Source organism: Bombyx mori, chromosome 17, assembly GCF_030269925.1.
Source record: "Bombyx mori chromosome 17, ASM3026992v2".
Lineage (NCBI taxonomy): Eukaryota > Metazoa > Arthropoda > Insecta > Lepidoptera > Bombycidae > Bombyx > Bombyx mori.
In genome coordinates, this window is record NC_085123.1 from 561,853 (window position 1) to 583,168 (window position 21,316).

General features: G+C 40.1%; 1 protein-coding gene across 1 annotated transcript in view; it reads right to left on the reverse strand.

Moving 5' to 3' along the window:
- Positions 1–278: 278 nt before the first annotated feature.
- Positions 279–21,316, reverse strand: part of LOC101739127 (protein singed) — a 55,500-nt gene continuing 34,462 nt past the window's right edge. Inside the window, exons 3-10 of the mRNA XM_038017024.2 lie at positions 21,018–21,126; positions 13,510–13,657; positions 10,982–11,167; positions 9,212–9,440; positions 4,065–4,221; positions 2,618–2,779; positions 2,101–2,228; positions 279–1,451 (exon numbers count right to left, since the gene is read on the reverse strand). Coding sequence (XP_037872952.1) covers positions 1,246–1,451; positions 2,101–2,228; positions 2,618–2,779; positions 4,065–4,221; positions 9,212–9,440; positions 10,982–11,167; positions 13,510–13,657; positions 21,018–21,126 — 1,325 coding nt within the window. The 3' untranslated portion in view covers positions 279–1,245. The remainder of the gene's footprint in view (positions 1,452–2,100; positions 2,229–2,617; positions 2,780–4,064; positions 4,222–9,211; positions 9,441–10,981; positions 11,168–13,509; positions 13,658–21,017; positions 21,127–21,316) is intronic.

Sequence of the window (21,316 nt, forward strand, 5' to 3'; positions counted from 1 at the left end):
GTTGTACCTTCAAATTGAGGCTTAGATCTCATGTTTCTTAAAGTTACGAACACCGTTGATGTGGTAGTGTGAGCTTATCTCGTCGTAACAAGATATTTTAGAAGGTTCAGCAGCCACGTCAAAGAGTGTTTTCAATTAGTACACTATGGTCCGTTGAAACATTTGAGACCTCAAGATAAAGATACCAAGATACGTGAATCTGTATTAAAGTGATTTTTGCAAGGAGCCCTCGCAGCGGCCCGGGGGCTCGCTACTGGAGCGAGTAATAAAACAACACCTACAATATTGATTATAATTTATTCGTTACATTAGTTTACAAAGACGATATCGTACAAGTTAATAATAGGATCAGCCGCGTACGAACATTTCTATTGTTTACTGCGAAATGTTCGCGCGTGTCGTTAACTGGCAGTGAGCGCACGTGACGCCGCATCGTCCTGTCCTTGTCTAACGTTATGTAAAAGGAAAGAGAACGGACAAGTTGTATACTGCCATCGTTATATAAAATTGTTCAAAAAAGCAAGTCTTGTATATTCTGGTGTGTGCTGCGGGCGCCCGGGGACGCGGCCGCCTACCCTACAGCTTACGATAACTTAACTAGCTCGCGTGTCGACTCCCGGCCCTCGACTACAACTAATATATAATAAATAATTCCAAGCATTACAATAATCATTCAAACTTTATCATTCGGGATGTAGCAATGCACTGGCAGATCTACCGATACGATATTGAGTCACGACCGAGGCGCTTCCGGGGGTCGGGACGGACCGCGCCGTGAGATACGGTCCGGTTTATTGCAACGAAATATACAGGGGAATTAGTGGCTTCGACTCCAGACGCCACTTTGATGTACAAAAGACTAGCGACCCGGTCTCGCTTCGCTTCGGAAACTGTAATTTATTATTGATTTCTCCACTATTTAATGGATGTTATTATACATATCGACGCTTGAAAGGCCAACATGACTAAGCGACAATGCGTGAACATTACTGTAGACTAATTTAAAGGTGAAATACCTAAAAAAAAATATGTTTACGAATCTAGCTGTAGGATTGAAATGATTTTAAAAGACCTAGAAATGTATATTTTTTGCTCATCGAATATGGTTATTGCCTATTATTTATGTACAAAGCGGTTATTGTCGGTTAAGCACGTTTGCCTTTCAAGCGTAGATATAAATCTTCCTCAAATTCCGTTGCGTAGTTGGACCGCCCCGCCCCCGGCCCCCGCTGCCCCCCCGGCCCCCTAGTACTCCCAGTGCGTGGCGGAGGCGAGGTCTGCATCAGCGAGGCGGAAGTTCCCGTTCTTGGCGGCGGCGAGGTAGCGTCGGTCGGCGGCGGCGCGGATGGCGAGGCGCGTGGGCTCGCGCAGCTCCAGCAGGAAGCCCTGCGCCGCGTCCGAGTCGCACGTCACCGCCTCGCCGTCCGCGTGCCAGTACTTGCCGCTCTGACCTGCACGCAGACAACGTCAACCCGTCAGCGCCATTGTCATGTCAATAACGAGATTGTGTTTTTTTTTTCCTACCTATGCTGAGAGCCTTGAGAGGCTATATCAGCGTAACCTAACTAGTAGGTGAGCTCACGGGACTCAAACCTGATGACGTTGCTAACACGAACCCTAGTTAGAGCAGTGCTTCGCAGAATCTACCACCGGATCGGAAACGCGACCCACTGAGAAGATCCGGCGAGAAACTCAGTGGGACGTGTCTGTGGGTTAATTTACTCGTCGAGCCCTTCGTCGCAAGCGACGGGTTCGACGAGAACAGTGACCGGTGCTTGAAATACCTAGAAGCACCGTTAGTGGATCGGGAGGATCCGAAATGACGTGTTTGAGGCGACGTCGACTGCTTTCCATTCTGTCCGCAGGATCGGGAATGTAGTTACCGGCGGCCACGATGAGAGGGTTCTCGTGTCGTGCCGCTTTATCGAAGTGGCGCATCGATGCCGACTGCAGATACTTACTGATGGACTCTAAGTCCAGGTAGTCATGGAGGTCGACGTTCCTTGAGACTGTAATAGCTTCCGCAAAGTATGTAATCAGTTAAATAATTTATTAGTTTTGCAGAATGAGAACAACGTGAGAGCTGGAGGCGCGACGTACCCTTGAAGTAGACGGCTCCCTTGGGCCCGCGCACCACCTGGATGGTCTCGTAGTTGGCCTTGTTGCACTCCAGCTTCACGCCCTTGGGGCCCACGAACCCTTGTTCGCACTTCAGCACTAAGATCGGCCTGGAAAATAACATCATTATTTGGCATGTGACGCATGAAAATCTCTATATATAAAAATGAATTGCTGTTCGTTAGTCTCACTAAAACTCGAGAACGGCTGGAACGATTTGGCTAATTTTAGTCTTGAATTATTTGTGGAAGTTCAGAGAAGGTTTAAAAGGCAGATAAATATGAAAATGCTCGGAATTAATTAAAAATAAATTTGAAAACAATTTTGTTCTCTTTATGTGTCCCCCGTAGGACGGATTCCTTTTGTTTGTTTTAAGTTTATTTTATACAAAAGTTTAGGTCTTTTATTTATCGATTGAGGCACTACGGAGTCAGCTAGTGTTTAAAATTTTCCTGTTGGTTAGCAAGTTCTGACTACAAGAGGCTCTAGCGTCGGGTACCTGTTGATGAGATAGAAGTAGTATTTGCAGTTGTCGTCGATGGAGTCCGCGTTGGCGTAGAGGTGGCCGGAGCGCTTGGTCAGCAAGTACTTGCCGTTGTTGGCGCGGAAGGCCACGGAGCCGTCTCCCTGCCAGTCCAGCTCGAACAGAGCGTTAGAAGACCTGACAATGTGGACAGGGACACCGAATGAAACAAATTACTATTTACTAGCGACCCGCCCTCGCTTCGCTTCGGAAACTGTAATTTATTATTGATTTCTCCATTATTTAATGGATGTTATTATACATAATAATATAAACCTTCCTCTTCAATCACTCTATCTATTAAAAAAATACCGCATCAAAATCTGTTGCGTAGTTTTAAAGATTTAAGCATACATAGGGATATAGGGACAGAGAAAGCGACTTTGTTTTATACTATGTAGTGATATGATGTCGTTGGCTGGTGGTTACGGTGCTTATTGTGTGGCTCACAACTGCGATATAGGATATAGTACCTGTATCCAATACATGGCTCCCTATGCGCTTGTTGTTTTTGAGTGGAATTGATACTTCCATACATACAATCAAACATACACCAGAATCATTCAATGGGATTTGATCATGAGTGTTCTTTATTATAGACGCGGGCTTAAACTGTTGTGTAAATTTTCTAGGTTTTCGAGTGTAGCTAGTCGTTAATTGACAACGATAAGAGAGAGCGATGAGTTTCTTGCAGATTCTGCTCAGTAGAAAAACTGCATTACAATATATTTAAATATGAAATGAGAACTGTTTAAAAAGGCCCATTTTAAGAAACGAACATTTAGATTTTTTTGTGATTTAGTGAGTGAAGGAATGGTCTTGTGGGTGATTGGAGAAAGACTCTACGAGTAAACGACTTCAACGGTGGCGTGGGGGTGAGTGTGAGTGTGAGTGTGAGCGACTGTAGGTTTTTAACCGGCTTAAGTGATGATAACCACGGATTGTATGATTTTTACAAAGATGATCCTAATATCATAAAAACTATAAAATTTGGACGCCTACGATGGGCAGGACACGTAGTTGGAATGGAGGAGATCGGAATGCCAAGACTATATGGCAAACCAGAAAGCCACAGAAGTCGTGGCAGGCCCAAATTCCTATGGTTGGATGGCGTAGAGCACGATCTTAAAGTTATCGGTGCCAGGAACTGGAAGGAGAAAGCCCTGAACAGAGCAGTCTGGTGACATACAGGACCAGGCTAAGGCCACCCTGGGCTATAAGGCCTAAGATGATGATCCTGATAAAAACTGATGAAGTTCTAAGTTCGGCTGTGGTTTTTTTAAATGTGTTTTCACCTAATATTAAAAAATACTTTCTTGTTCTCTCTAGAAAACCACATTGTTGTTAGCGATTTTAATTTATTTATCTTACCGGTTTTCAACTTTTTTAATGATATTATTATTTATGTGTTTGTGTTACTGACTTGTTGTCTCCGCTGGCTTGGATACCGCCGCCAGTCTCCAGGGTCCAGTACCGGTCCTGCATGGTGCGGATGTACCAGCGCTTCGTGGCCCAGTCAAACTCCAATTGGAAGGTCTCATGAGACGATATCTCATCTTGGTTCGCTGTGACGTCCACTCCTAGTAACAAAAATAATATCCCTTTTTATTGACTTTTGTCATAGCCTTAAAACACTTGCGTGCGTGCAACTTGGTGCACGTAAATGAAGTGAAACTTCTTTTTCGATGTATTGTGGTTTTCTTAATTTTTCATCCTTAAATCAGATTGCTCTTGTAATAGGGAATGCTGTGTATATGAGATGCGACATCTTCAACATTTATATTACATATATTTTAAATTATAGATAGAAAAATAAATATATATACTTTTTTAAATACTTCATTTAAAATATTGGACGCTACTCGTTGCTAACGCTCGCGCTGGCCTGTAACAGGTATACTACGCGCGTGCGTTCGAGTGCCGCGCATTCACTCTCGCTCTGTCTCTTTCTATTCCAGGGTAGCGTTAAACATTTAACGCAACCTTATTGGAAGTCGCATTAGAAGTTTCACTTCAAAAGAGAAATATGCGAAAAGTAAGACTAGACCATTAAACAAGTTCTAGTTAGTTGAACAATAAACAATTTTATCATTGCATCATTTTATCAGAGGGTCGACTGTAGGTCCAGAGCTGAGGGCGACGGACCCACGCCCGGGGCAATGCAAAACTGACTGCCAACCTTAAGTATTAAAGTGATGCTTGAAAATAAGTTAATGTAATATAAATAACGAACAGATAACTAACTATAATTAAGATACAGTTCCGTGAACAATGATGCGGTGCATTGAGGATTTGTATCGACGCTCAACGAAGCAGAACTTAGGGTTGTCCCGTGCGAATATTATCCGTATTATTTTTGTTGCTATTGATGTCAGATCTGCCTGATGGTAAGTAGTTACCGTGGCTGTCCGATAGCTGCCTGAATTTAGTAGCATGAATGGGATTGATGCTAACGTCTGGATGGCCTAAGCAGTCGGATCGACCTAATGTTGTAGCCATTACGGTACATTATGGTAATGGTGGCCTGGACTCGTGGTTCAGTGCCATGTCGTAGTTCGATCGTCAGGTAATTACCAAATTTCCTTAGTAATTACATATGTTCTTAGCATGTCTTCACAAATGATCTGACGCTCACATTTATGAATTTCGGTAAAGTAGTAGTAAGTTGGGTGGTAACGTTCGCGTGGTTCGTTTAAAACCAGTGAGATCTTTAGAACTGCAGAACGAAAAAAAATTGTTTGAAATAAAAACATCAAAATTTTAAAAACTCCGAGACTAAGTCTAGAGGCAGCCCTATGATGTGATCGGTCGTCGACCTGCGCGAGCGCGTTTACCGCTACATGTCAAGACAATCATTACAACGTATACTAGGAACATAGATCGACTCGCCAATATTGAGTCCGGAGTTCGAAGTTAGACAGCAGGTGCTTTGGTCTAGTTTGTTGACATTCCTGAATGGTTCCGTTCCTGAGTTCGGATAACTTTGTTCAATATGTTTAGAATGTTCATGCTCCTATCTGGTACCCATGAAAGGAAAGTCCTAGGTTGGGGTTCTTAGATGCACAATTACTGCAGCATTAGCAGATTTTTTTATTTATTGCTTAGATCGGTGGACGAGCTCATGGCCCACTTGGTGTTAAGTGGCTACCATAGACATCTACAACGTAAATGCCACCACCCGCCTTCAGAAATAAGTTCTAAGGTATCACTTTTAACAGTACGACGGCTGCTCCGCCCTTCAAACCGAAACGTATTACTGCTTCATGACAGAAATAGGCAGGGTGGTGGTACCTACCCGAACGGACTCATAAGACGTCTTAGCACCAGTAATTACGCAAATTATAATTTTACCGGTTTGATTTTTTTTTGTTAAGTACGTATTTCATTGGAAAAATTGGTACCTGCGGGCGGAATTCGAACACTGGACGTCTTATTTTAGGCCTTTTAGACTTATTTTATCTATAGGTCACGACGACTTCAAGGTTACAGGTACAAGACATTGATTGCAAATTTTATATTTGTAGCTCTAAGGGCTTTCTGAATTCAGTGTATCACACTGGTAGACCTTTAACCATTACATTATTTTCTAAATAAGCTAACTATTCAAAAACTATTATCCATAATAAAAACGTTTACATTTTTTTTAAATAGAATTAAATTTTTCCCTATTTTTTTCCATTTCCCAAAAACGAATCGTATAATAATATATTCGCTGTTATTGAAACCAATGAAAGTTATTGAAAACAATGCAGAGTTCTAGAGACAGAGACAACCAAAGTTCAATCAGCAATTCGTGCGAACACTTACCGATACTAAGCAATTAGGTACGAGGAGTTTTACTTTATCTATGGACTGTAAACGCTTAAGCTCAAAATGGATCGCCCTGACCGTCTGCGAAGCTACGATACTTAAAAGCTCTTACCATACCGTTAAGCACACATGAAAGAAACTTTACGGTACAAAATATTAATTTTATAAAACAAATTTAGTAGTTTTAATTAAACTATCGAGAGCAAAGAACTCATTTTGCAAAATTTTGAAACATTTTTACTTAATTTATTCAATTAGCGTGGTATATTACTCGTGACTTCATGTATAAGTACACACACAGTTGGTGACTCGCCGGCTTCTCCGGTCGTAAACTCGAGCTAGTCGAGCTTAGTGATTTCATTTTCCCACTCTAATTTATACCGTCAAAATTTATACGTTAGAGACCTGAAGATAAAACCTAAATTAATCTCTTTCAAAAATATTTTCCGTCTTAATGAAGCACCCGCTGAGATTGGTTCAGTCGTATATATTTATATAAGTCATAAAACTAAAACATTAATTGTTTATTAAAAAAACCGACAATATTAAACACGTTGCCGGGTTGGATTTTGTAATGTGCAAAAAAATCGAAATACTAAACTTTATTTACAAATCCGACACCTGCTTCAATTTATTTAGATTCGTTTTTAAATAGTTTCAATATTTATAATGGAAACTGAAAAGGAGCGGAGAGACTCCTTTGTAATATTATAACTTTTTGTAATAACTGAAATATTAAAATATCTTTATCACTATCATGAACGTGAACACCACCGGCTTCATGGAGCATGAGATTGAAGTATGCCATTCAGGAGTACGTTTGCTTGGCGGCAAATGAAGGCAGAACAGTAATACCTCCCAGGCGGCTATCGATAGGCCTTATCACTCGTAAAAACATCTTTTTTCCCCCTACCTATGCTGATAGCCTTAAGAGGCTATATCAGCTTCGCCCTAACGTGTAGGTGAGCTCACGGGGCTCAAACCGGAGTGTTGCTAACACTGGCTCTAGCAAGAGCAGTGCATCGCAGAATCTACCACCGGATCGGAAACGCGACCCACTGAGAAGATCCGGCGAGAAACTCAGTGGGCTGTGTCTGTGGGTTAATTCGATCGTCGAGCTCTTCATCGCAAGCGACGGGTTCGACGAGGACGGTGACCGGTGCTTGTAGTACCTAAAAGCACTGTTAATGGATCAGGAGGATCCGTAATGACGTGTTTTGGGCGAACATCTTCCAATTTCCATCCTAGCCATCGGCCTAATATCTATAGTGATTTGTCAAAGTAATTTATTTAAATACTCGGCCATTGGAAACGTGCGACCTCACAGCACATTATTAGAGTCATGTTTGAGTGGAAATTTCTCCGTTTTAGTGAAACGTGCATGAAAACAAGAAATCGTGACTATCGCGGTATCTGTGATGGCGGATCTGTGATGTGATCTAAGATATCAAACTAAGTAGATAAAAGATGGCGAATTTGTTAGTGCATTGTGATGGAAAATCCTCGAAAATGTAGAGTGATTTTTACAATGAAATTTACTACATTACGTATGACCTTCTCATATTACTCCCACAGACAGGCAGATGGACCTAATGGTGTTAAGTTTATACGGTTATCCCTTGACAGTACGACGTGAATGCTCAGGTACCTTGAGATAGAAGGTCGTAATCTCAATGATGAACATCAAATCCTGTCGTGATTGTGCAGCTACTTCTTGTGTTTCAAAGTGTCACTCAAAACCAGCAGTAATCTCTATATATAAAAATGAATTGCTGTTCGTTAGTCTCGCTAAAACTCGAGAACAGTTGGACCGCTTTGGCTAATTTTGGTCTTGAATTATTTGTGGAAGTCCAGAGAAGGTTTAAACGGTAGATAAATAGGAAAATGCTCGGAATTAAATAAAAATAACAATTTTGTTTTTCCTTTGATGTGTCTACCGGCGGACGGATACCTTTTGTTTGTTTTATGTTTATTTTATACAAAAGTTTAGGTATTTTATTTCTCGATTGAGGCACTACGAAGTCTGCCGGGTCAGCTAGTGACAAATAAAAATTCTTTGGAGGTCGATCAACTTAGAGACAGTCTGCTATTTGCAAACTGCTTGTTGCCCGCTCCGCTCGTGACCCTGTCGCGGCTTTACTGTCGAGTAATCTGAGTGTACGGAACGTGACTTCGCATCAGGCCGAGATCGAGACGTGTTCACGTCGGATTCAGCCTCACTTACTAGACTAGTCTAGATTATAAATGAATATTCAAAGACTACGCGCCAGTACTCTTTCCATAGCACGGGGCTGGGAGCTGAGCTCACGCATTGGAGACACTACTGACAACACGTAGGTACATAGTAATTAAGTGTTTCTGGTTTTTTGGCAGGACTCAGAAAATACGATAAAGGTTTAAACTGTTTTGAAAACCACTAACAATAGTAGCAGCATAAGGCGAATAATCCACATAATTCTGCTGCCTCATAGATAACCTCTTTAGTACACCCATATATTTATATGCACGCAATGAAACACAATTTCAAATCAGCGGACATACGGGTTCATTGCCCCGAGAGAACTGTGTTCGTTTTACATTGCGTATTTCGCAGTACGTATTGGCAGCATTATATTATTAAGCTTTGAGAAAGGTTACTCCCTGTATAGATCAGTTCTTACTTTATTACCTACGTAATCTGCACCATCCAGCTAAACACATGAAAAAAATACTCAGTTCAATATAAATATTTTCAATTAAATAGTGGTTCATTAAAGTTACCTTGTTTTACAGAAACATATTTGTCGTTGAGAGCCGCCACGAAGGCAGCTTGCGGGAGGCTGTCTTCCAATGAGAAGAGTTCGTCCCTGGTGACGGCGGTGGAGCGCGTCTTGAGGACCGCCTTGGAGCCGATGGGCGCGAGGTAGGCGCCCGAGCCGTCCCGCAGCGCCAGCGCGCCCGCGTGGTACTCCGCGCTGAACAGGCACTCGCTGGTGCACGTGTCTTGGAGCTGCAGGAAAGTTTTTTATTTTTTTATTGCTTAGATGGGTGGACGAGCTCACAGCCCACCTAGTGTTTTTATTTTAATTTTTTGCCGTATAGGCAGACGAGCATACGGCCCACCTGATGGTGAGTTGTTACCGTCGCTCATGGACGTCAGCAATGCCAGGGGCAGAACCAAGCCGCCGTCTACCGCTTAATACTCTCCACAAGCCTCGTTTGAAGAAGGACATGTCATAGCGCTCGTAGTTACTGGAGCCCATAGACATCTACAACTTAAATGCGCCTCCCACCTTGAGATATAAGTTTTAAGGTCTCAAGTATAGTTACAACGGCTGCCCCATACTTCAAACCGAAACGCATTACTGCTTCACAGCAGAAATAGGCGGGGTGGTGGTACCTACCCGCGCGGACTCACAAGAGGTCCTACCACCAGTAATTACGCAAATTATAATTTTGCGGGTTTGATTTTTATTACACGATGTTATTCCTTCACCGTGAAGGTCAATCGTGAACACTTGCGAAGTACGTATTTTGTTAGAAAAATTGGTACCCGCCTGCGGGATTCAAACACCGGTGCATCGCTAGATACGAATGCACTGGACGTCTTAAGGCCACGGCGACAACCAAAGTGAGCCCATAAACAACAAAATATGATCAGCACCTGCCACTTTTAATACATCAGTGTTATAATAATATATAATAAGCTATAATAAGTTTCGGTGATGGTGCGACGACTCCCAGGATTTTTTTAATATTAGCTTCAAGGGCTACACTATCAAGTGTTTCACTCCAGCCCCATGTGATTTGTAATGTGTCACTCTTCTGAGGTGCAAATCTCTACCATTCATAATATTGACAAAATGTTTCACACAAAATGTGTGTCGATCATGGATTCACCTGTCCGTCTAGGTCAGTAAAACAGGCATGATTATACACAGACAATGAAAAGGAAAGTCCCTATAATATGATGACCGCGTATCATTTAATTGCACATACGACATACTCAACCGAGTATGACAAGTGCTTACCCATAATCGGTTACTTCATACTACTTACATTACGAGACAATTGGAACAATGGACACTCCCTTTCATTTAATTGCGTTTTAGTCATCTTTATAAAGAACTCTTATAGAATTTAAAACGTAACGGTAAATGTGGACAGTAATGATTGCTTTGAAGCACTGAACGGTACTTGATGATGCGTTAAGATGAATCTAACAAGCCCAAAGCATGGTGTTGGCTGTAAGAAAGTTTCGCTTCACACCTTCTAGTCGTTTCTCCATAGTAAGGCCATGTTCCTCACGTAATCATTCCACTAATTCGTTTGTCAATTCCATGACTACCATAGGAGGGCTGACGGTAGAGTGGCGACCTATATCATTTGATAAGAAACTAAGAATATTAGTCAGCGGCTTGGCTCCGTCCCTGGCATTACTGAAGTCCATGGGTGACGGAAATCACTCACCATGAGGTGGGCCGTATCCTCGTCCTCCTTCAAGGGCTATAAAAAAAAGGTTAGTGAAGTTTGAGTGTTGATGCCAGTTACCTTCCCTCCTGCGTTCAAGTACTTGTTGTTGCAGGTGTGGAGCGCGTACTTGCCGCCCTCGTCAGCGCGGAACTCCAGCGTGAACAGCGTGTCCTCGCCCCACGGCACGTTAGCGTCCACGTGGATCTCGTCGAGCGACTCCGAGAGGTGAGCGAAACGCTTGCGGCCGATCGAGCGGAGGTTCATCTGCGAACAATTTGCAGTGGACTCAACGGACGTTCACTTATTGATTATTATCGGGGTCTTTACGCGACCTAGGTTTCTCCTGCTGGTCCTAAGGCAATGACTCGTGAATGATTCGTGTAGGTTTTTTTTTCCTACGTAACTTGGTAACTTAGAAAGTTATGCCAGCGTAATCGAATGATTAGGTGAGCTCACGTGGCTCTAACTTGAGGAAATAAGGGACTCTCTTTACAATCGCTATGTCTTAAGTTTATTCGTATCGAGCGATGCGCCGATATTCGAGTCCACAGCTAGGTATCATTATTTCTAAGGAAATACTTATTTGACACGCTCACGCGTTCCATGATGAGGACATTTTAGAAGGAACTTGCCAAAGTAGTCATGGTGGGGCGTCTTCTAAGACCGCGCGATTAAGTTGCTATCGGAGCCCATTGACATCATAGCATGAGATCGAAGCCTCAACTGTACTGTATAACGTTCCGTCTTTCAAACTAATGACTTTTTTTTACTGGATAACATTTTGAGTTCACATCTCAAGACATATATTGAAATCAATCAAATCCGTTGCTAAGATGACGCGGCTAGCGGTAACATACTCGTGTAAGTATCTAACTGCCAAGCGCGTCATTAGAGACGAAGGCGTCTGTCTCATCACCGTGCATCGGCACACTCACGTTCGCTAAACCATCACTTTACCGTAATGAGAGTGTAGGAACTGCAACGTAATGCTGCAAGTGAGTTTAGTGGTGGTCTGTGTGCTTAGTGCCAGTTTTTTAACGTTTGCCTACGTTTGCCGCTAGGGGCGCTGTTCCAACTCCATACAAATTTGAGTTAACTTTTACGCTATCGAGAACGTTAAGAAACTTGCACTAAGCACACTAGCCCGTGATGACGGTTTCATTGTATCACTATTGTTGTCGAAGACTAGTATTCATTAGGAGTAACAACAATTACATGAATTTGAAAAAAATTAATTCACAGTTATTAGAGCCGGAGGTAAGTTTAGCAGTTATAAAACCCAATTAAGATTCGATCTCGGTTGTTCGGCATGAGATCGAAGATTCGACCTAAGAATTCTTAGCTCAATTTAACTCTTTATATATTAAGTTTCCGACAAGATTATTCTTGTCGGAATCCGAGAAGATCGTGACGCCAACCGGGAATCATTACCAACATACTGAAACTAAAACAATACAAACAAAATTGCTGATGATAAAAGCAATTGTCTTTAGAAATGTGAGAACATCCGACCGCATCTCGCGGTGTCTGTCCCACAGTAACGGAATTTGAATGACATATCATTTTCGAGATAAAAAACATTCATCGATTGTGATTATCTCCAAAATATGCATTACTACGCACGCGGTGGAAACGTTTGAGAATTGTGTCAACCCAACGAAAGTAATGATATGGTTCTGGAAAGTGTTTCTTGAAGCAGAGAAGAAGAAGTCGCAGGGCCTTCCGTAGTTAGAGGAGATACAGCCTTCGAACTATTGACAAGAGAGAAAGCTGTCACCCTACAATGAGATAGCATGAGAAAACGATGACTTTTCTCCTGATACCTGTCACACTAAAACACTCTCACACGTTATACACTATAGATTCTTTATTCACATACTAAATGAATAAGTACATATGTTAAACATATATTAATGTAGAACAATATTATATTTTGGCTAACACCCTGTAGATGACAAAGAAATGTGAACATTTTAGAAGTATTATTAACAATTCTCGTAAACTAAACATTAAATAATATTGAATAAACGATAAATGTTCAACGACCTTATATAAAAGGATATTTATATCAATCGGAGTGACAGCTGATAGCGAAGACTTGCCATGTACCTACTGTTTACACATACTTACATACATATTTACGCATTATGCTTGTCTATGTACACAAATACTTTGGTACAAATATTTTTTTTCTGGTGCTAGGACCTCTTGTGAGTCCGCACGGGTAGGTACCACCGTGGCTATTTCTGCCGTGAAGCAGTAATGCGTTTCGGTTTGAAGGGTGGGGCAGCCGTTGTAACTATACTTGAGACTTTAGAACTTATATCTCAAGGTGGGTGGCGCATTTACGTTGTAGATGTCTATGGGCTTTAGTAACCACTTAACACCAGGTGGGCTGTGAACTCGTCCACCCATCTAGGCAATAGGCGGGGTGGTGGTACCTACCCTTGCGGACTCACAAGAGGTCCTACCACCAGTAGGACCTTCATCCGTTGATGGTTCAATGATTTGCATTTTATTATCATAATTACGCATTCCTTCCAAAATACAAGTAGAATTTCCGTAAAAATTCAAATCACATTGATACTGCACATTTTAATCCTTACCTGAGGTCTGGCGGCTAGATGGACGTGCCAAAGTTCGGCGTCTCCGGGGACCTTGGCGGTGCAGGTCAGTTTGTCCGAGCTGGAGCCCAGGAAATAGCCACGCTCGACGTTACGCAGCGCCCAGCGGCCGCTGTTGTCGTCGGAGACACTACGACAATAACAATTACGTGTGTTACAGACAAACACGGACGGTTTCGTGACGTGGAAGAAGTAAAATCTATACTATCTATACTAATATATAAATCTACAGTGGTTTTTACGGATGTTCCGTTATAACTACTGAACCATGCATCTGATTGACTTGGTATCCATGTAGAAAATACATGTACTTAATGGATAGGCTAATACTTATATGAGTGTTGGACTCCCTACACCAGTTGCGGGGGCGTTAATGATGAAAATCTTTGTCGGGGTGAGAAATAATAATGTTAATTTTAAATGCCCAGCGAAGCGGACGGGTACAGCTAGTCTATACTAATATTATAAAGCTGAAGAGTTTATTTGTTTGAACGCGCTAATCTCAGGAACTACTGGTCCGATTTGAAAAATTCTGTCAGTGTTAGATAGCCAATTTATTGAGGAAGGCTATATAACATCACTCTAAGACCAAAACAAGCGGAGCCACCAATAAATAATGTTTCAAAATAGGGGTTTAAATAGCTCCTTAACATTCTATTATTCAAAAATATTTTCACTTTCTACGTAAATGAAGTGGAGGTAAAATTTTGCGTTATGCCAAAGTAACTATTCCACGCGGACGGAGTCGCGGGCTAAAGCTGGTATAAAATAAAACCAGTAAATAAAATGTTCTACACTTTAACGCGTTAGAAAATATTGGGCATAATAAAGCTGATAATTTTTAAATTTAAATATAACTAGCTGACCCGGCAGACTTCGCAGTGTCTTAATCGATAAATAAAAGACCTAAGCTTTTGTATAAAATAGACTTAACACAAACAAAAGGAATCCGTCCGACGGGGGACACATCAAAGGAAAAACAAAATTGTTATTTTTATTTAATTCTGACCATTTTCATATTTATCTACCTTTTAAACTTTCTCTGGACTTCCACAAATAATTCAAGACCAAAATTATCCAAATCCAGCCGTTCTCGAGTTTTAGCGAGACTAACGAACAGCAATTTATTTTTATATATATAGATCTAAACTGTTATTAGGTCACCGCTCCGATACCTGACAAAATGTTAATTTACGATAACCCAGTATCCCCCTACGTGAGTAACGAATCAACAAATGTTATGAAATTAAAAATGTCACGATTATTTAGACTAGAGGTCCCGCAGTAGTCGAAATTCGACTATAATTAATTGGAATTGTAAGTTTGTACGCTATTATGATTGTATTTTATACTTCTGTAATCACAAATTTCGCCAAGACTACACTATAAAAAATATTAACAAAGACAAACAATATTTAATCTATTTTCAATTTGACAACAGACGTCAAGAACAAAAGTTTGACAATAAATATAATAGTATGCATGCATGTGTGCTTCAAATACATGGTCTGTAGTGTGTGTGTAATGTTTTCTTTATTGATTTAATGTATCTTTTATGCATTATTTTAAAAAAATATTAGCATTGTGCACTTCTTCTCTGTATTCTCTATAAGTGTAGAAAATTTCATACTCCTCCGTCCGCGCAATTTTCGTAAAAAGGGATACAAAGTTTTTGCTTCACGTATTAATATATAGATTTAGATTTCTTTAGTCATATCATGACACTCATACATGCACGCACACACACGGACAAATCATGTTTTAAGTCTAATCAAATTAACTGCAAATCATAACTACAGTTATATTGCTAAGTTAGTATTTAAACAAGAAACCGGTTTGTAACGAGCCAATAGGATTATCTTATTGGTGCAGATCATAACAATCGTCACAATATTATAATCTGTGAAAGTTTGTTTGTATTCCGCTTTCTAACGATATGAATGCGAAATTTCAAGCTGTGCAAAATTACGTTAAGCATTCTTTATTATAGTCAAACAACAAAAGAAGTGTCTATCACAGAAAAAGAGAAATTTGCTTTCAGAAATAATCGTATAAAAACAGAATTGATGGCCTATCAAATGTTTGCATCTTGATAATGAGTACAAATATTTTTTTTAATATCATTATATAGTTACGACAACGAAATACAGTTGCACGTATTAATACATGAGGTCGTTTTCACAGAGAAGGCTACAGGTACATATAAGACCGAACCTCATGATTGCTTTGCGGGAAGAATAGGCAAGGCGGTGATATCGACCCTCGTGAGCTCACAATACATGTTACGACAGGTAAGGTCTCCCCGATATTTAACAAAATTTATTTAAAATATGTTGAGAGGCTATTTCAGCTTCGCCCTAACGTGTTTAGGTGAGCTCACGGGGCTCAAACCGGAGTGTTGCTAACACTGACCCTAGCAAGAGCGGTGTTTCGCAGAATCTACCACCAGATCGGAAACGCGAGAAGATCCGGCGAGAAACTCAGTGGGCTGAGTCTAGTCTAGTTCTAGTCTAGTCTTCATAATAGCGAATTATTCCAAAAGTAAATCATTCGCAATACGTAGAATATAGCTTTTGTGGTAATAAAGTTTACGTTTATTGAGCTCTGAGGTCTCGGTAAATGGCACGAAAGTTTGTTGGCATTTACTCGCTTTGAGGTCGACGTGAGATGGTATTTAAGAAATGAGGTAACGCAATTTCTATTGTGATTTCGTTGTTGTTTTCGTTACGTTATGAGGCATTTTTTGTTCAGTGTGTTTAGTGCGAGTTTTTTAACGTTCTCGATAGCGTGAAAGTTAACTCAAATTTGTATGTTGGAACAGCGCCCCTAGCGGCAAACGTAGGCAAACTTTTACGCTATCGAGAACGTTAAAAATCTCGCATGTCCGGTCATCGTTCTCGTCGAATCCGTCGCTCGCGATGAAGGGCTCGACGAGTAAATTAACCCTCAGACACAGCCCACTGAGTTTCTCGCCGGATCTTCTCAGTGGGTCGAGTTTCCGATCCGGTGGTAGATTCTGCGAAGCACGGCTCTTGCTAGGGTTCGTGTTAGCAACGTCGTCAGGTTTAAGCCCCGTGAGCTCACCTACTAGTTAAGGTTACGCTGATATAGCCTCTCAAGGCTATCAGCTTAGGTAGGAAAAAACAAAGCTCGCACAAAGCACACAGTACCGAATATGATTGATAGCTGAGTGATGAACTCTAGGCGTTGTGATGAGATGATCTGAAATTTAGTCATTATGTTGGGATTTTTTTTTAATTTCCAAATTATAGAAAAACGCCTTTAACTGATGGTGGTAGGGCATTTTGTGAACCAGCACGGATAGGTATCATCATCCTCTATTTCTGCCATGATTCAGTAATAACTTTAATTTACGAATACGACCCTATGGCTAACCTTAAGCCTTCTAGATAAATACTCGTATTATTTCAGGCCCTACTAATATATACAGGCAACTCCAAATATTTAGATTCAGCCGAAACTTTTATCTGCAATAGTGGACCACAGTGGAAATACAACTGTATTGCCTTGTGGTAAAGACGCATTTAACATTGCCATGATTTCGATTAGGTCCACCCTCTCCAGTTCCCCTTCGTGGTTCTGATCAATAACTGAAGCCTCGCAAAAACGTTTTAGGGAATTTTAAATTGGATTCGTTCACCGTCGAGTTTCTAAGGTAACAGGCATCCAACTTGTTTCCCTCTTGATGTTGGCCTTTTGTTTGTTGCAAAATACGCGATATTATACGGATCTCTATAATCTAAAATGGTCTCAAGTTCGAGACTGGGTGCAAGTCCTTTGTCATGTTTACCGAAAACTTCATTATCATATTATAGGTTACGTGAAACTTTTCAGGAATGACTGATGCTTAAATTTGGTGATGAGTTTCTCATTTTTTCGTTTAAAAAAAGATGCATTTGCATTTACAGAGCACATAAACGGGGACCTAACTGTAGTATTCAACAAATTTTCGTGACGAAATATAACTGCTTCAGAAATTTCTATTTGCACATCCGTACCGTATGCGTTGCAAAACCATTCCTTGCGATTGTGATGAACCTTGGTACAATATTTATTAGCCCTACAACAAAAAAGAATACTGAAGATTCTAACAAGTAGTGATCCTAATGAAAATATAGAAGCTACTCCCTTATTCGTATCAAAATATTTATGAATAATTAACTCTATTTGTGATCCGAAATGGAATAGATATAATATGCGCCATAACCAAAATAAGTGTTTATCTCAAAATTCCTCACTGACTCACGCATTGTTTGGGAAGAAATGTGTGCGTCAGTTTGTTTATCAACTTTCCTGTTATGAATACAGACATGAAAACAATAGATACGTATGCTTATGAAGAGTTTAATGATCTCGATTCAATAATTTTGAATAAATGTTATTGTACTGACGATATGAGTCGGTCGCCTTTAATAGAGGTATGAAACGCACACTTCAATGGTTTCTCTGGGTCAGGTAGAATACTTCGGTGTATAAGTTGAGAGTTGTAGGTGTGATATGTTGGAATCAAACCTATTATAATCTCTGTCTCCCTCGCGAGATTGATAAGAGCCGGAGCACGAGGCCGTAACTCAACCAAGGGAGATGGGGACAGGATAAAGCGTTTAGCGCGAAACGAAGTTCAAGTCGCCTACAATTTCGGAATAAAAAGTAGCCCATTTTCGGCACGGACGGCATATTATGTTCCCACCAAATGTATTTACGCCAGAGGAAGAAGGAAGTATATTATGATTACGAAAGTCGTACACGATTATATTAAAGTGTCGTAAATAAAAATTCATTCGAGTTTTGGTAGCGAATGAATACGTATTAGGCATATTCAAATTTATTACATCCGTTATTAGCTCGCAGTTTTTTTAATAAGTAAGGCCTTCACTTACACTTTGCCAATAGTGGATAAATATGTGCAAGTTTTTAATGACCTCCGATTTTGATGTGAAACATCTATAGCCGCACATAAAACCGATTTCTGGCGTGGCGACGCATGCCGTGGCGACGCGTCGCCATGCGCAATCGACTGTGCGATTCTCTCCCACTCGATCCGGCGTTAAGCCATCTCTCTCGCTACACTGAGCTCGGATACCTATAGTGTATACTCCGTAGTGTATACAGTGTTGTTTACTACAGTACACACAACCTGTTTTTTACTTGAAAACAAATTATTTTTTCGTAATATTTTATTTTATCATTATAACATATTTAGTTCCTATCACAATCAGTTATTTTCTGCATATTACTTTTAAGACGAATTTACATTACGAAATTAGTGGCATGAAATTAATTTCGTGATATTAGTTTTACCAACAGTTTCACGTGTAATTTAATACTTTCGTAATGCATGCATAAAATTAATGCAATTAGTGCAAATTAATTTCGTGACCTGCGCGATTTTTTGGTGAAATTAGTGTCATGCAACTAATTTCATAGTGTAGACTAGAGATGGCGTTAATGGTTGAATTTATTTATCTGTTAACTGGTAATTGATAAAAAAAAATACCGATATTTTTATTGGTTGAAAATACCGGTAAATCTTTTCGTTGAAAAACTAATTTTGCTAATGTTAAACTTGAATGGTAGAGTTTCTTACATTTATTTTCGATTCAGTGAACTTTAGAAGCTACAGGCTTAGGGCTAACTAGCTTAACTAATTAGTACGAAATGATTAGTGGGAAAAACTCTTTACAAATTTTCCAACACGGCGGTGCGCTGGTTCAATATTTTTGAATTGATTTTTCTTACAATAATTACACATTGCAATTTTTTCCGCTCCCAAGCACTTTTCGAAATGATCCCATATTTCTGCATTGCGTTTCGGCATTTTAAATTAGATATACACTTTAAAAATCCACAACAACAAAGTAAGCAAAGTCTCAAACACACAAAAACAAAGTCAAAACACACAAACACAAAGTACAAATCTCTTAAAATACAAAAACACAACTTTACCAAAATAATAGAAAAGATGCACTGAGCCGCCAAAATGTCAAGTATCAAACAAAATATTACGTTTAAAAAATCAACCAATCGCGTCATCTTCGCGTTCGGTAAAAATATCGTTTCATTTCAATTTTTTAACGAAAAAAATTATCATTAACTGTAAAATACACCAACTTAAATATTGTGCTTTATTTTGAGGGGTATAGAGCATACAATGAAATCATAAAATTCAATATTTTTTACATGATAAGTTGAAAACATCTGCAAGGCGAAAATGAATCTTACGTGTTGAAATAAAGTTGAAACTTGCATAAATATAATTTCCAATAATTGCCTATGCCACTACACGCAGTGTGTTTGTTAAACGGTATTTTTAACCGTTTTGGGTAATTTTATTTATCGAATAGAAGTGTTAATTTTTTTTACCGGTAAATTTATTGGTTAATGGTTATATTAGCCACCTCTAGTGTAGACGCGACGTGAAACTAATGTCGCGAAAGGGCCTGCGCTGTGCGGACGTGTGTATTTTTAGTTCGGACGCGCTTCAAGCGTTGAAAATGGCAAACCAACGATGGAGTACAAAAAAAAAAATAGATTTCATTAATGAATATCAGCGTAAGGGGCCCAGAGACACCTCTGGGACCCGAAACACCTACAGTAAAAAATCAAAATTATCTTCACTCATTCGAAAATAGTTTTTATAGCTCTCAGGGTCTTCATCTGCTAATTCAGAGACTAACTTCATTGCACCTAAATGCCTTCTTGTTAACCATCCTCGAATCTACCAACGTCTTTTTTTTCTTGATAGCTTTTTTTTAAGTTTATAGGTATATGCATTTCGTTAGCTACATTGAATATAGCAAAATATAGCTTTGATGCTGAAGGCGCCATGGTTACTGCGATACTGTGGATTTTTAATAACAATGCCTTTTGGGTTTTAAGGACCATTATTTTTCCCGCAGTTACAACTATAAGGAACGGCAAATAATAAGATGGAGATGAAAGGTGGGTAATATCGTTTTAAATGTCGTCGAAGAGAGGTTATCTAATTATCTATCGACCTCAGTGGGCATAACTCAATCAGTGACATGGGCAGTTTGCAAAGCGTCTAGAATGCGGCTCGTAATGTGTCGTAGCGCAGGCAAGCATGATTTCAATGTGGGAATTTTATGTCATTCATTTCTCAAAGTTCAATACATACCAGGATTAATAGTCATTGTGATTGATATTTGGTGTTCGGGAATCGAATGTGCTGTTTCTCAACTGAGGGATTACTGGTGGCCTGGATGCCTTTCTAGTTTCATCAGAACAATGTAAGCGAGCAAGGGCTCATCCAGGAGGGGTGAGATTTGGTAAGAGCTACCAGAGCGCCTCCCAAGGAGACCTGATTTGTCTTTATTATACGTATGAATGTATGTGTGTACATACATATTAATTTTTACATGTATGTGCATATAACAAAGAAGTGGATCCTAGTTGGTTGTAGTTGTATGAGAAATGTTTACAATGTTATTATACAAAATAGGCAATACCTGATGTGGAACTTGCTGCCGGGTTCCTTTTCCTCTGATTCGCAAGTCACGTTACCGAAGCTGTCGACTGCTAGGTACTTGTCCAAGTGTGACCTCAAGTAGATCATGCCTGTCGAGGAAAATATAAAGTTATTGCTTGTTTTGGTTGGCTTACACCGGACGCGGGACGCGGGTTAAACGCATCCGTCGCAGGTGTTATTAACTATTCTTTGCAAATAGTGTCAGTACTAGTAAACACACTGAATGCCATATATTACATCTATTTCTTGAAAGTTATTGATTACCCTTTACGAACAACT